This window comes from Artibeus jamaicensis, unplaced genomic scaffold, assembly GCF_021234435.1.
Source record: "Artibeus jamaicensis isolate MK-2021 breed Jamaican fruit bat unplaced genomic scaffold, CSHL_Jam_final contig_729, whole genome shotgun sequence".
Classification (NCBI taxonomy): domain Eukaryota; kingdom Metazoa; phylum Chordata; class Mammalia; order Chiroptera; family Phyllostomidae; genus Artibeus; species Artibeus jamaicensis.
The window spans coordinates 4,044,330-4,060,053 of record NW_026521939.1 but is presented as its reverse complement, the minus strand read 5'-3'; the positions used below and the strand labels follow the sequence as shown (position 1 = coordinate 4,060,053).

At 38.1% G+C, this 15,724-nt stretch overlaps 1 protein-coding gene across 7 annotated transcripts in view; it reads left to right on the top strand.

Moving 5' to 3' along the window:
- MRTFB (myocardin related transcription factor B) overlaps positions 1–15,724 on the top strand; it is a 203,033-nt gene that overhangs the window by 121,978 nt on the left and 65,331 nt on the right. Inside the window, exon 1 of one of the 7 annotated variants that reach the window (XM_037151235.2) lies at positions 2,799–3,374. The exons of the other annotated variants lie outside the window; for them this stretch is intronic. Coding sequence (XP_037007130.2) covers positions 3,254–3,374 — 121 coding nt within the window. The 5' untranslated portion in view covers positions 2,799–3,253. Of the gene's footprint in view, positions 1–2,798; positions 3,375–15,724 lie in introns of those variants that run through there. 7 annotated transcript variants of the gene reach the window in all.

Below are 15,724 nucleotides of genomic sequence, written 5' to 3'. Positions count from 1 at the left end.
TGGAGTGGTTACCCTCTCATATAAGCCCTGACAGGGGATTGAACCCACAACCTGAGTATGTACCCTGACCAGGAACCCTTCAGTCCCCGGGACGACACTTTAACCAACTGAGCCACAGTGGCAAGGGCTCAGATCTTTAAAAATAGCAAAATAAATGTTCTGACAGGCATATTTACCACTAAAGAAATTACATTCTTTCAAAACTACAGAGCAAGACTTTTGATATAAACCTACAGCTGGACAAAGTGTTTCCTTATTAAGCATTTTGATATTTATCAGGTACAAAAATAGTAAACTTACAGAGGATCTTTGAAAGAGAAGTTTTGTGTTTTAACACATTCAGCACATGTGCTATCATACACACACACAACACAAAACCAGTGAAGAATTTTGAAGTTTCTAGCTTGTATGTACTCGGGTTTTTAAACTTGTGGCTTAAAATCATTTGGGCATTATTTAAAAAGCAACATCCTGAAAAAGACATTGTTGGGGTTTATTGTTCTCTGGGGTTTTTCTTTTTATTTTCACTTGAGGACATATTTTCTTCAGTGCTTTCAGAGAGGAAGGGAGGGAGAAACATCAGTTGGCTGCCTTCTTGCAGTCACCCTTACCCGAGACTCAAACCCGAAGTCTGGCTATGTACCCTGACTGGGAATCAAACCCATGACCCTCACATCTTCAGGATGATGCTGCAACCAACTAAGCCATACCAGCCGGGGTGGAGTTTATTGGTTGTTTTTTTTTTAAATCTTTTTGCAAGGTAATTTCAAATGTAAATCCTGGAGCAAAGCTTTCTGTTTGTAATTCTGGCCACCACTTATAAATTATAACCTATATTTTTCTAGGCCCCAGTTTTATCATCTGTAAATCAGGATAATAATGTTGAACTCACAGGTCAACAGAATAAATGAGATAATATATGCAAAGCACTTAGACTGTGGCACATTGTGAGTCCTGCATAAAGGTGGTTCCTGCTTTATTATTTCAGAAGTTAAAATGCTTTCATAAAAGCCTTCATGTATGATTATGTTGGCTTCCTTCTCTCCCTCCAGGAGGAATAGAATTGCCAGGCCATCAGAGTTAGGTCCTCTGCTGTTAAACTTGTCCCAAGGTGAAACTAAAGCCTGGAAATGGAGCATGTTTTAGAAGACAGAAGGCATTGCAATGCAACAGAAAAAAGGACCTAGGCTTTGGAAAACTGAGACTTGTTAAATTCCAGACCTGCTACTTACCAGCTTTGTAACTCTGGTCTCGGTCTGTAAAATGTCTATAATGTACAAACAATCTTAGAGATCACAAGGACTGTTGGGAGTTAAATGAGATAAACTTTGCAAAACTTCTCATAAAATGACCACCCTAAAGAATGTCTTCAAAAAATGGTTATTTTTCTTACTATTTTAAAGGTGTGGGGATGGTTAATTTAGAAGAATAAAGGTCTTAGGATCATAAAATTAGCAGAGCATCTGAGGGCATTTTTGAGGAATGCGATAAGCTTGTTGTGCCTGTTTGTTCCTACAGAGGTTTAGACTACCAACGATGGGCTTAAATTGCTTCAGAAGGAATTTCAGTTGACAAGAAACATGTCCTGTGTTGTGTAATCCCATTCTCAAGAGACGCTGGAGAAGGATAGATAACTATCTTTCTAGAACAGCTCAGGTTTAGTGCACAGCAGCCTTGAAACTGGGGACAAAGGATAGACTTCATCTAGTTTCCATCTGTGTTTAAATGGTGAAGAGAATATTGACTTTTCTGGCTCTAAAAATGTAAGACTTGCTTTATCCCACAGAAGGATCATGTCAAAGTGTTTTCTTTTAAAGAGAACATGTAGTTGTTCATCGAAAGTTAGTGCTTCTTGGTAATTGATGTAGGACTTGTTTAGAACTCTTGAGTATTATAAAAGAAGTTTTCCTGTTGCACTTTCTTCTGCTTTAATTCATTCACTTAGTCATGCAACAAGTATTTATTGACAACTAATATTTCTGGCACTCTGCTAGATGTTGGTTTTGAAAATGTGAACAGAACAAAACATTCCTCAAGGAAGAGGATTCAGTCTACTGCCCTTACAACCCCTGATGGGCCTTATAGGAGCTCTCCACAAAGGAGCATACTTTGAGTTATTAAAAAATTAGATTCTTTTGGCTACAGTTACAGCTGGCTATATGTTTGGAGCGTACAAAAACAGGCCCGACTCCACGTATGCCTGGGATTGCCATCCCTAGAGACCTTCTTCAAGCAGCGTCCCCTGTGCGCAGTTTGGACAGCAGTCTGGGACCTGCAGAAGAGGTGCCCGTTGTTGACAGCGCATGGGAAATTAAACTTGGGCTGGTCACGGGTTGAATGTTACAAAATAGAAGCTTTCAGTGTCTCTCCTTTTAGTACAGGGGAAGAGATTTTTCCTTAGAACCATCATGGCGATGTTAACTCTCTCAGCCGACTAGCGGCACAGAGGAGAAGTGCTGCTCAGGTCTGAACTGGCGAGGCGGAAAGCTGCAGTGACAGTACACGTCCCTGTTACAAAGAGCACTGCTTTGCCAGGAAGAGCCAAGCGCAGTAAAAAGCACAGCACAAAAGAACTTTGGTCGTGCAGTGCCTCTGTTTTTATCCAGATAGGCTAGTAGCATGTTTATTCAGCAGGGTGCCTCTGCTGAGATAAGACCCGCTTCCGTCAGATGCCCTGGACTGCCGCTTGTTTAGCTGCAGAACTTAATGAGTAATGAATGTGCTTGTCTGGCTGATAGAAAGTATTTCCACAGACTGCGGCTGTGTTTATAGAGAGCTAGAGAGACCACAGGCAGCAATTTGTCGTCTTAGGTATCAGCAACGTCTTCTCTTTTAACAACTAGAGGATTTATTTTTAACAGCTTGACTCAGTGTTTGTCAGATGATTTGGACCATCAAACTGCAGATTGAAGTGCCCAGCACGGGGGAAGCTGGAGTGGCAAAGGAAAAGGGCTGGCTGGGAAAAGGGGTGGGATTTCAGCATCACCGCGCCTCCAAGGCTCTGCCTCCCAACGTGGGAGAGAGTTCAGGGCTTTCAGCGGCATGAGTGTCTGTGCAGGTCAGGCTGGGAACCGAAGGCTGATTGATGGGTGCCTTCAGCTGCTTAAAGACATAATTGCCCACTGGTGATTGGGGTATTGTGAGGAGGCTCCCAGGACCCAGGGACCAGAGTATTTTGAGCACCAGCCTCTGCTGTTCGGCAAATTGAGCTCTTCTCCTGCTTGATGCTGCCTGTCTCCAGAAGCCTCTCACCATGATCGATAGCTCCAAGAAGCAGCAACAGGGGTTCCCAGAGATTTTAACTGCTGGGAATTTCGAGCCATTAAAAGAAAAGGAATGCCTTGAGGGGAGCAACCAGAAAAGTCTCAAGGAAGGTCAGTGTTTCTTTGGACAGGGCCAAAACTGCCAAATTCCTGTTCCCATCCACCAGGCTGGAGCATGTTTGTCTGATTACCGTGCCGTGTCTCTCTTTTTCCTGCCGTATCTTACACCGTCTAAGTTCTCTGAAATGAAAGCTTAATGCTATTCTTGGTAGGTCTCTCTAAAAATTCATTAACTGATAGAACTCTAGGGATTTTGCAATAATTAATACAACCAGGGGATTTAGGAAGCCAGTCCTCACTTCACTAAAATCTTTCCAGGTTCATTTTGTACGTTTTCTCATGTTCTCCAATTTTTTGTCCTTCTCCCTGCCCCGAGGAGGGGCCATTTCTATTTCAGTATTATTCAGAACACTGCTTCTTTTAGGTTTACAAACACGTGAATTTTCCTGGAATAGTTTTCTGGGAAAAATTTTTTTCCAATTAACATGTTTATGGCTTTTATTATTTAAAACAAGGAAGGTAGCTATCTCTTTCTCAATTATATCTCAAAACGAAAGGTTTAATTGATTATAAGCCATACTGCATTGTTTTGTTTTTAAATGCACGTTGCGTAGTTTTGTGGTTTCGGAACAAAGCCAAGAATAAGCTTAAGAATACTGTTAATTATTGTTAGTGGCCACTACAGAGGTACCTCTCTGATTAGTTTAAGGAAGTGGCCAAAGGTATGGATGGGCATTGCTGTCCTGCGCCCTGGCATGCTGAGTGTGACAAGACCAGTGTGCCCCATGCTTTACTGTAGCAGCTGGAGATCAAGGGCTATGGTGTAAGAAATTCAGAATCTACAGAGAATAAGTTTTTCCTAAATTTGAGGTACGAAGACCACCTCTCTCAATACTTGTTTAATTTTAAATTTTATTTCCTAGTGTCCTTTGGGAGGCAAAACCCCACAGTAACCTCTCTTTTGTTTTATCTGCTTTCAGCTCGTACCATGAGCCACCCCCTCATCTCTGTACTCGCTCTCGCTCATCTTACAGAGACCCAGAGAGTAAAGGTCCAGTTACCCACCTAAGCAGAAGTTTGCGCTTCTTCCAAAAAAAGATCCCTCCTTTCCCCCCTCATTTAGAATATAAGCATGATAAGTTGTAACAGATTTAAAAGAGTAAGAAACAATAGGTGGATTGATAGAGTTGAACTACTTTTGAGTGTGAGTAGAGAAAACATCTGGGTGGAAGCAGATGACACACAGTGAGGTATAAATAGCTGTTGCCAGGCGCCAGACAATGGGGTCGCCTCTGCCTGTGCACTGGGAGCCTTACCACAGGTTGTCACAGAGGCAGCACCGGTGGAGTTTGTAGGACATACTCCAGAGATTCACTGAGGGAACCTTAAATTTTTTTAAATCATTCACTTCAGAAAAAAAGCTAAGAATTATCTGTGCATCATTTACATCAAGTTCAGGTGTTAAGCTACTATTACTACCTTAAATTTAAAACAACTTTTATAGGAAAAAATTTTTAAATAAAATAATTTTGTGCCATTTGAAAAACTGAGAAAATAGAGGAAAATGGAATAGGAAAAAATTTTTAATGTCACAACAGCCTAATATGATAAAAGAGCATAGAAAGCAAGGATTAAAAATACAAAAACAGGATATAGGGGAATTACCAACAGGAACAGCAAAGAGAGTTGAGGTGATTACATAATGCATAGATTGTTTCCCTAACAATCGTGACCACGCTTTCCATTTATACACATTTGATAGTGTAATGTCAAAAGAGCAAAAGCGTGGACTCTCAGGGGAGACATATGCTTGAGGTCAAATCCCAGACATACCATTTTCTAGCTGTGTGACCCTGGACAAGTTTGTACAGCGAGGAGAAACCGTATGTGCTTCATAGTGTTGTTATGAAGTGTTGGTTTAATGCCAGCTTACCAGCCCTCTTCTTATTTGGCTTTTTAACCCTTCATTATTTCCCCCTTCTATTTAAAATTACATTTTTGAGATCCTATATATATATTGACAAAATATAGAAGTATTCTACATTTTAGTGTCATGTAAATTCATAGGTATAAAGAGGTAAGGGGAAAGAACTTCCATATTTTAAAACACTTCACAGAAATAATTGTATGTTAAAAATTCATCTGTCTTAACCACAGTTGCACTGAACTGGGTTTTGCTTTCTCTCTGAACAGACTGTATTTCTACTCATTTTCTGGTACACATAGAGATGAGGGTTTAAAAAATGATATGTAGAGAGACTGAGGGTGACCTGTTAGTGAAAGAAGGTTAGACCTTGGTTTACTTAGAACAGAAAAAAAGAAATTTTGAAGAAAGCTACTTTATTATTTAGAGTATTGTGAAAACACCTTGGTTCTTCCTATGCAAGCTTGAACTTGTGAAATTCAGTTGTCGCAGTCACTGCCTACAGATCAAAACCAATGGCCAGCCACTCAAAGTTGTAGAATAAAACAAGGGACAGGACACTGCAGAACTTCATCTGCTTTTAAGCGTGGGGTCAAACGTCAGTTGTATTAAGCCACACAAGTTGGCTGCAGGTGTTCAAACGCTAAAACACTCTAGAGTCTAATTAGATTCTATGCTGTTTTGTCATAATAGACAAATATGTGTGACTGCTAGTAATGTCTAACGGTTTATGCCTTATCTGTTAAGAGACACAAAATATTTATTATATTTCATATCAACTGTGTTTGGTTTTCTATTCGTTTTTGGCAAAGTTGATTTTTGTTTTTGTTTTTTTGGAAGAACAACCTTTGGGATTATTTGTACTGTCTGGATCCTAAGTGTCTAGATAACGAGGAGGGATAAACTTGGGTCCATTTAGTTCTAATCAGAGACACAGCTTATCTCACTGATGTTTCTGACGTGTCCATTCCAGGGGTTGGAAGTCCACTCTGTTTCTCAAGTAGTTGGTCTAGTTTTTGCTTATATTAGGATATTTTAAAATTCTTACAATTCCTTAAAGTACTAGTTAGCTGAAATTATTACTTGAGGGGAAAACAGACTGCAAGCAAATAATCATAGAGTTGAAGAGTTTATGTGACATCTTAACAAAAAAAATGTGTAATACCTGTTGGAAACGTGTGTGTCTGCTGCCTGTAGGTGGTTGTTGTCACACCCAGAGAGCGGTTGGATATAAAGCATCACACCTCGGGGCTTCGATAAGGCTCGCTTTTGATAAATATCAACCTATGTGTATAGTTGGACATTTACTAATTATTTTTTGCTTTAGGTGACAGTAACAATAAATGACATGAATCCTGATCAAATTCAAAATAAGAAATTTTCTTTAGACCAGATTCTTTTGTCAAAGCAGCAACAGGGAATCTTAACTTTTGACTGATCCACAAAAGGGTTAGAACATTTTCAAATAATAATCAGCATGAATGAGATATAAATTTAATTTCTGATTCTACAACTAAAGAAGGATATTACAAATTGACAACTTAAGAATTAATAATTATGAATTTTGAGAGAAACTCAGATAAAATGAGATGACTTAATTCAGATAAATGTCTTGATAAGAGTCATTAAGATAACAAATCATAATACCAGTGCTACCAGCTACTCATGTTCCATATTTATCAAGACCAAATGGTAGCAAATAGATTTAAAGAAGAACTGATGTTCAGTGTACAGAGCTCTCTATGGAAAAAACAAAATACCACCGAAAGAAAACTGGGTTGTATATGAACTACCTGGAATAAACTAACTGCTCTAACAAACAGCCCCCAAACTCAAGTGTTTTTTTAACCAACTGAAGTGATTTCTTGCTCAAAATATAGTCCAAGGTGAATTGGACAGCTATAACAGCTATCCTCCAAGAAGTGACCTGGGGGTCTGGGCCTCTTTCGTTGTACCACTCAGTTGTAGGCAAGGAGGTAGGAGTTACAGATTTGGGGGCCCAGGCTCCCCGTCTGGCTCAGGCTCGTTAAAAGAGTTGAGATGAGGTATGTGAAAGTCTGCGGTACGCTGTGTGCAGGCAGTGCAGTAGATTAATGTGGTGTGCTGGGGCGTGGCTATAATAGACCCATCTATTAAAAAAATGCACCTTTGATAAATTCTGAGTTATCCAGTCTGGGGAAATAGATTAAAAAATACCTTTATCAAAGCACCAAAACTTTTATAAGTGATGGAAATTGTCTCATACATACTCTACCTGTGCTGTCCTTTGGCTACATATGGCTATTTAAATTTAAAATAAAATGAAATATAATTTTCAAACACTCAGCTCCTTAATTACCTGTGATGAGCCACATTCCATCTACTCAGAAGCCCTATGTGGTTAGTGGCTACTGCATTGAGCAGTGTTGATTATAAATCATTTCCATCACTGCAGAAAGTTACACTGAACAGTACTGCTCCACATTTCCCTCCTTCCTGTCTTTGCTCACAACGTTCCTCTCACCCCAGTTTTGCAGGTCCAAAGTCTCTTTAAACCTAATCCCCATGCCATCTTGCTAAAGAAAGTCACTTGATCCTGTCAGCTAAAAATAATTTCTTCTCTCCGTTATATTCCTGATAAATTTATCTGCATCTCTTTAAGACATTTCACCTTTTGCCATTATGGTATATAGCTGTACTAGGTTCATTATTAGACCATAGTATTTCTTGAAGATAGAATCATTGTTTGGATCATTGTAATACCTCATCCCCAGAGTCCTGCTTCTCGTAGACACATTATTATTATGCAACAAGTATTTAAAGAGTATTTGAACTATTACCTTTAGATATAATTTATAATTTAATTAGAAATTAATGGCTAGCCCCAAATATAATGTATTGGTGCCTTAAGGCACTATTTAGGTATATAAAATAATTCACCCATGCACATAATGATCCCTAAATCATTACTAGATTATTAGAACTGTTATTTATTGTTTGATTTTTGTCATCTGCTACTTTCAGTTGCTCTCCCTCTTCTGATTTGCTGCTTCTAATCTTCTTTAACGTAAGCAACAAATTAACAAAATGTGATAGTGGAATCCTGATTCTATTGTTGATTCAACTACTATGTATTGAGCCATAGACCAAGAAACAGGCAGATAGGCTGTTGAAGTAAAGCACACTACCAAGCCTTCTAAGTAAAGCACATGAATTTTGCAACATCTATTTTTATTTTTCTGGAAATTGCTTCTTTCTCTGTTCCCTGCCAATGCTGTCCCACAATTGAAAATGTTATACAAGTGAGGTATTACTAAATTAATGTTTTTTAAAGATAAATTTAAAAAGTAATGTATGGTACTTACAATAATTTAAATAACGTATAGGTGTGAAGGAGGAGGTAAAAGATTCCTCTTCCCAGACATAATTCAATGTTTTCTTTTTAAATGGGCACATGCTACTTTTGAGATGAAATTATATAATTTATCTTATTAGAAATAATTTCATTTGGCAAAATTTGAGTGTTTCTACAGAGCACCATGACAGAAGTTGTAAACCTCTTTAAGCCACAGCAGTGGTAACACAGGAGTTAAAATATGCACACACGTAAAAGAGCTATAGAAGAAAACCTTGTAGGCTTTGGTCCAAATGAATGAGAATTACAAACTGTGAGGGCCAGGGCTGTCTCTTGTGCTCCAAACCTGTTAGTCATCCACGCCACTGTCATCTCCAGTGGGCCCCTTAGTATAATTCTTCCGTGAGACATATCCTCCAGTGAATGGCATCTTTCTACCCATTGGCCCACACGAGGAATCTGAGTGAGAGTAATCCTTGACACTTCCCCTGACCGCCTCCTCATCACCAAATCCTATTACCAAATTCTACCTCAAAAAAACATTTCATTTGTCCACAGCATTGTTTCACCATGGGTACCACACTTCCTGAAATAGAGTCTTTATAGAAATCTTTATTCAAGTAAACATAGACCTGCAGTTGATCCCTCTCCACCCACTCTAGCCAGATTTACTGAATGAGGTCCTGCCTCTGTCTCAGAAGCGTGTGGGTACTTCTCTCTCCCAAATGCCTCTCCCTGCCCACCCCACCCCATTGGCCAGAATAGCTGTAACTCGTCCTTTTGGCTGCATCATCATGCATGGTTGCTGTGTTAGAATAGCACACAAGTTGCGGTGGTTTGGGGTTCTCTTTATGTTTAAGGGGAAGATAGACGTGTGTGTGTGAACACACCTAGGTATAAATATGAATGTGTGTAGACATGCATGTGTGCATGTGTGTGTGTGTGTGTGTGTGTGTGTGTGTAAGTCCCACTCCTGAATCCATAAAACGGGAAGAAGGACCAAGATACTGAGCCAGACTGAAGTGACCTCAAGAGAGGAGCATGTGTTTACTATTCTGGGAAAAATTAGAGGTAAAAAACATTGTTATTTTCCTGTTTCATTGTTAATTGTCCTTTTCTTCAGGGAACCTCCCTTAGGAATTTACATTGAGACATTTTAGAATCTTTTATACAGAATACATGTTCTCATTTCAGAGGAATTAGGAAAGAGCTTTAACCCATGAGTGCCTCTGCCTATAGCTAGCTGCACACTGAAGTTCCAACACAGTGGTAGAATATAGAATTTCTGATTGCCCCCAAACTAATAAAGATAAATGTAACTTGTTTTGGTATCACATAGGGTAAAAAATCTAGAAGATCAGGTGAACCAGCATGATCTTCAGATTAAAAATTGTCAAAAAAAATCAAGTACTGTTTTAACCTCTTTATGTTACTGGTGGTCAGGCAATTAAGTGGATAGTTTTGCTTGTGGAGTCTTATACTTCCATTTATCCCACTGTGTACTTCATTTTCACTACTTTTTAACCTAATGAAATTAAGTGTGTATATGTGTGTCTTTCTGTCTGTACCAGTCCCCTGGCTTAACATCACATTGTCATGCCACAAGAAGCACACTTTAAATTCATTCCAACTTTTGACAAAAAGGAGAAGGGAATTTGTGTGAAGGTATGATCAGTTTAAAGAAACATGCCCCATTTTTAGCAGTCTGTTTCCATGGAAACAGAAGCAGCAGCCAACCAGAGTTCTCAAAGTGCCTGTAAATTTCCAAGGCACAGTGTTGAAAACATTGTCTTCCTCACCTCATGCTGCAGGTTAATGCGGGAAACCTACTGTAAGGGTAGCCTGGACAGTTAGCATTTTAGTTTTTAGTGCATTTCTGCTCTGCAATTCCTAATAGAGGGTAAATCCTGCATTCTAGACTGTGACCTCCTTACCAGCAAGGGTTGGTCGGTGGTTTAGAATTCTGCAGTTATACCACCTGCCTCTTCCCCTACACTCCCCACCCCAGCGGACTTCATAAGGTCACAGTAGACTTCCTGACATTGTGATAAAAGGCAGTCTTAAGGCCCAACTTTTTCAAACACCTATGTGTAGTTTTTTAAGTTAACTTTATGTTTTCCCTCCCTTTTTTGATGGAAAATAATCACAGTATAAAAATTCCTGATCAGAATGCTGTTGGTCTTCACCGTGCCTGAGGTTTAGATCTATGTGCACCCCGTGTAACTCTGCTGTCTGCTCCAGACAGCAAGCGGTGATGGAAGTTGGCTTAGTCAGTACAGGCAGCATGGCGCTCACAGGACAAACCACCATTTTGTTCTTGGCCTCTGCTTCCCGTATTTTAAAATGACTTGAAGAATCTTATTTTTTTTCAATTGGCAAATTAGACCCCTGAAAAACACAACCAAAGTTCTGTCATCTTTGGCTGCTATTTTTGTCATCTATGAGAGTAGTACTTGTGTTTTTTCTCTTTAATGCAGCATGAATTTCACATTAATTTTAAGTGGAGATGAAAGGAAATTAGTATCTACTAGGTTTTAGTGGTGGTCTTCACTCCTTTTCTTTGAGCCTGCCCTTCTTGTACCACTTGTATCTTCTTGTACCCTGCAAAGCAACGTAATTAGATTTTGTCCTCTATTCTACCACCACCATCAGTTCACAAATACCTTGAGCCTCAAATTCATACAACAAAGCAAAACAGTGTTGGTTCTGCCTCATTATAATCACTTGCCCATAGAAAATCCTTTTGGTAATTTATTCTTAAGTTTGGCATAGCATTCTCTTAGAAAATTAAGTTTGTCATGCAAAATTGAGTAAAATATGTTTATTAAAACATGTATATGGTGAGCATTGAAGAAAGTGCTAGAATATATGATGAGGTCCAGAAGAGAGGCCTGAAAACCCCAACAAAACCTAGAATTCAGTGTGACCAGGAGTGTGTGACATAATTGTCACGGTGGTTATTGAATCAGTGAAAGGTAGTGGCACCATTTGGGGTTAATGGTGATAAGAGAGAGGCTGAGTGGGCAGTAAGAAAATATAATTACCATGTAATAGTTTTTTTTTAAAAAATCTTTTAAAACTGCTTTTATTTTAAACTCTTAGGTGTTGGGGGCCAGCCCTACAGAATTCCATGTACGCACATATCACATATATACACGTGCACACATAGATTTATATATTTTATATATGTGGGTACTCACATACACATATGTGTCTGTGTGTACTTAACGGTATGCAACCTAACGTTGGAAATCAGGCTGCCCCAAAATCAGAAAAAAAATTCTCTAAAAGACCATGCAGGGGAGAGAGAGCCTGCAAGTCCGCTCGTCCCCTTTCACAACAGCCGTTCTGTGTATGTGAGCCTGCATGTTCTCCGTCTGGCGGGGTGGCCAGGGAAGCAGTACTGTAGATGTTTTCCTAGGTTGTAATTACTTTCTTAAAGTCTGTTCTAGCAGTTGCCTTTTTAAAATTGAATTAAAATTCAGATAACATAAAATTAACCATTTTAAATGAAACACTTGAGAGATATGTAGTATGTTGACAATGTTGTGCAACCACACCTCTATCTAGTTCCAAAACAAAAACCTTGTAGCCATTAGGCATTTACTTTCATCCCCTTTACCCCCAATTCCTGGCAGCTAACAATCTGAGCTCTCTGCGAGTCTACCAGTTCTGTATATTTCATGTGTCTGGAATCATATAATATGTGATCTTTCGTGTCTGGTTTCTTAGAAATGCTTTTCAGGTTCATTCATGTTGTAGCATGTACCAGCATTTCATTTCTTTTTATGGCTGAATAATATTTCATTGTACAGATTGAGAACATTTTGTTTACCCATGCATCTGATGGTCTTTCCCCACCTTTAGCTGTTGTGAGTAGTGCTGTGAACATATGAGCATCAGGGGGGAAAATTTATAAAATTTATAAATAAATATGTGATTTCCAAGAGCTTAACCTGAGCTTCTGACAACCAGTCAAAAACCCAGTTCCATCACTTCTACTAGTCCCTTTGATATCTTGTGGTGGTCCCTTTCTGCTTATTAATTATCCTAAATGTTACTATTATTTTGGGATCATATTGCCAGTTTTAGGTAAAAGAAAGAGAATTTAAAGTTACTTTAAAACATGATGATGTACATTGTGGGGAAGAAGTGAACAAAAAGGTACTCTCTTACCTTGTCAGTGGAAATAAAGATTGGTGCAATCGCTTGGATTGCAAAGTGCCCAAACCAAAAATTTAAATGTCTGTTTCACTGTTAGAAATATGTGTATAAAATCAAAAGATGCAAAAAAAGTGAATCAGAGGAATGATTGCAGCCTTCTTTATAATGCAGAAAAATCTCAAAACTTAAGAGAATATGATTGATACATCCATGTGTTAGGTATAGCCATTAATACAGCCAATAAGAATGAGCTAGATTTCATGTTTTTTTAAAGAAAAACCACAAACTACATGACTAGTTTGATCCCAACCCATATATTTCCTTTGCATATTTTTAAAGATTTTATTTACTTATTTTTAGAGAGAGGGGAAAGGAGGGAGAGAAACATCAATGTGAGAGACATCATTCAATTGTCCTCTTGTATGTGCCCCAACTGGGAACCAAACCTGCAACCCAGGTATGTGTCCTGACTGGGAATCGAACCAGCAACCTTTCCATTTGTGGAATGGCCCCACCAACTGAGCCACACGGGTTAGGGCTCTTTTGCATATTTTATATTTCATGTTGTTGGAATACTCACAAAACATTCTCTGGAGCCTTACAAATTGAGCAGTGGTTACCTTTATGCATAAGAAGGTCTGGAGGTCTATAGTAACATGGGCTAAGTTTCACTTTTCTTTCTAATGCCTTTTTTATGTTAATTTAACAAAAAATTATAAAACATGGATTTTTAAATAGAGGCAGTAGTTCTGCATCCCAGTCTTCAGAAGTTGACCATTCAGGATGTGATTTCTTACTTTCTGACTGCAAAATAACCATAGACAGCAAAGCACTGTAAATCCGTGACTTTTTGTAGAATTACTTTTTTATTTTTTCCCCCTAGAATTACTTTTTTAATCCTCTTTATAATGAGGGAGGCTGTGTGTGGAAGCAGTGGGTATATGGGAAATCTCTATATCTCCCCCTTAATTTTGTTGTAAATCTAATAAAACTGCTCTAAGAATAGTCTTTTTAAGAAAATCCTGTGGTTTTAGATTTAAAAAAAATGATTATCTTTGGCAAGTATCTAAAGTTATAATAGTAATAGTAACAATAATAATTTAACATTTATTTTTTATGTAAAGGAAAATTAATAGTTTATCAGTCCTCTGCCCTTTCAGTATAATTTTTAAGATGTCATTCACCTCTAACCTGAATACACAAATGCAACTGTAAACTTTACTGCTGAACCACTGCTTGATAAAACACTAAAACCAGGGTTGAATGGGGCCCTCAAAGTTAATTGTCCTAAGGTGTTACTGAGCTGCCAGTGAATCCCTCCTTTATCTAAATTCAAAAGGCAATGAGAATGTTGGCTTTTTAAAATTCTTTTGTTTTTATAGGATCAGCCCCTAATTTAATACTGTTTAAACAATACCTAATAAATTTTTGCCAGCCAAACACTATATTCTCTTAACTCTTCAAACATCTGTTTGAAAATCAATTTAAAAGATAAAACCCCTGAAACCAGTGTCTGTTTTTTGCCTAGTATTAACTTCAGAGTCAGTACCTACTTCAGTGTTCCGTCTTTGCTTCTACCTCTGCTTTACCTGACCATTACTTGCCTGCTCAGGTTTGTTTTTTTGTTTTGTTTTTTTGTTTTTTTACCCCTCATGATTCTGCAGTTTTTCTGTCCAGTGTCTTATAACTAAATAATGTACATGGGACCCTCGTTCTAGCTTGCAGACAGCTGTTCATCTCCCCTCTGCTCTTCAGCCTGCCCTCCTTCATACCCCATAGCTACCTATTTATACAGAATCTCCACGACCATGCCTCCTGCCATACTGCTTCCCAGAAAGTGTCATTTCTGCCTTGTTTTTACTGTATACAGTCCTCTGATGTCCCCTTGCAACACTGGGCCAAAACCATGCTTTGTTTTGGCTTATTCAATTCATGCTAAATTGCTATACGTTATTAAAATGCTGCATATTTTTTATTTACTGTGAAAAACAGCTTTAATTATGTCATATTAAGGAAACATTTCAAACATCTACTTGTAGAAACAAAAAGAATAGATATGTCAGCTTGATTCACAAAGCACCTGGAAATTTCAAAATGTGGTATAAGTATTATGTGAAAGACAGTATGATATTTGAATGCTTTTCACATTGAAAACTAATACTAAAATTTTGTTTTAAAAACACTTTAAACCATTTAAGAAGCAGGAAAAGGAACTAAATAAAGATACTTTTAAATATCTCAACTATTAATGATACTGAATAAGATGATATTTTATCTTTACCATTAAATAAGCTACCTTTCATTTTTTTAGAACAGTAAAGTCAAATTTTTACTTGTATATAAAAAAAACATTTAAAGCACCTCTCTTATACAGTATAGTTTTTATCTGTTCTAACAAGCAAACACTAAGTACAGTTTCCAAAATTATACTTTTTTCTTTGTTGAAACGTAATAAGAAATCATGGTTGAATGGATGATAAGTGAGTGTGCTATAACCTTATCTCTTTCAATTGATGAGGGCCTTCTGCATGTCTGTGGTGGTTTTATCATCAAGAAATATGGGGCTATGATAGAATTCTTGTGGCAACTGCTTTTGTACAGAGAACATAATACTAGCTGTATAATGAGATATATAAATATACTTTATATCCCCCTCCCCACCATTTTTGGAAAAAAATTAAACAGGTTTAAACCCAAACATTTTAAACTTAAAGTCATCGTAAGTGCCTAAGTTGTCTGTCATTTTGTTTATATATTTTTCAAAGATAAAGACATTCATAGACCATGGATAGAGCTGGAGAACATTATGCTAAGTGAAATAAGCCAGTCAGAGAAAGACAGATCCATATTATTTCATTCATATATGGAACAAACTGTAGCAACAAGCAAAGGAGAGGCAGACTCACAGATAGAGAGCAGGCTGACAGCCCCGGGGGGTGGGGGTTAGGGTGTGCAGGGTTAGAGCAAGAAGGAGAAAGG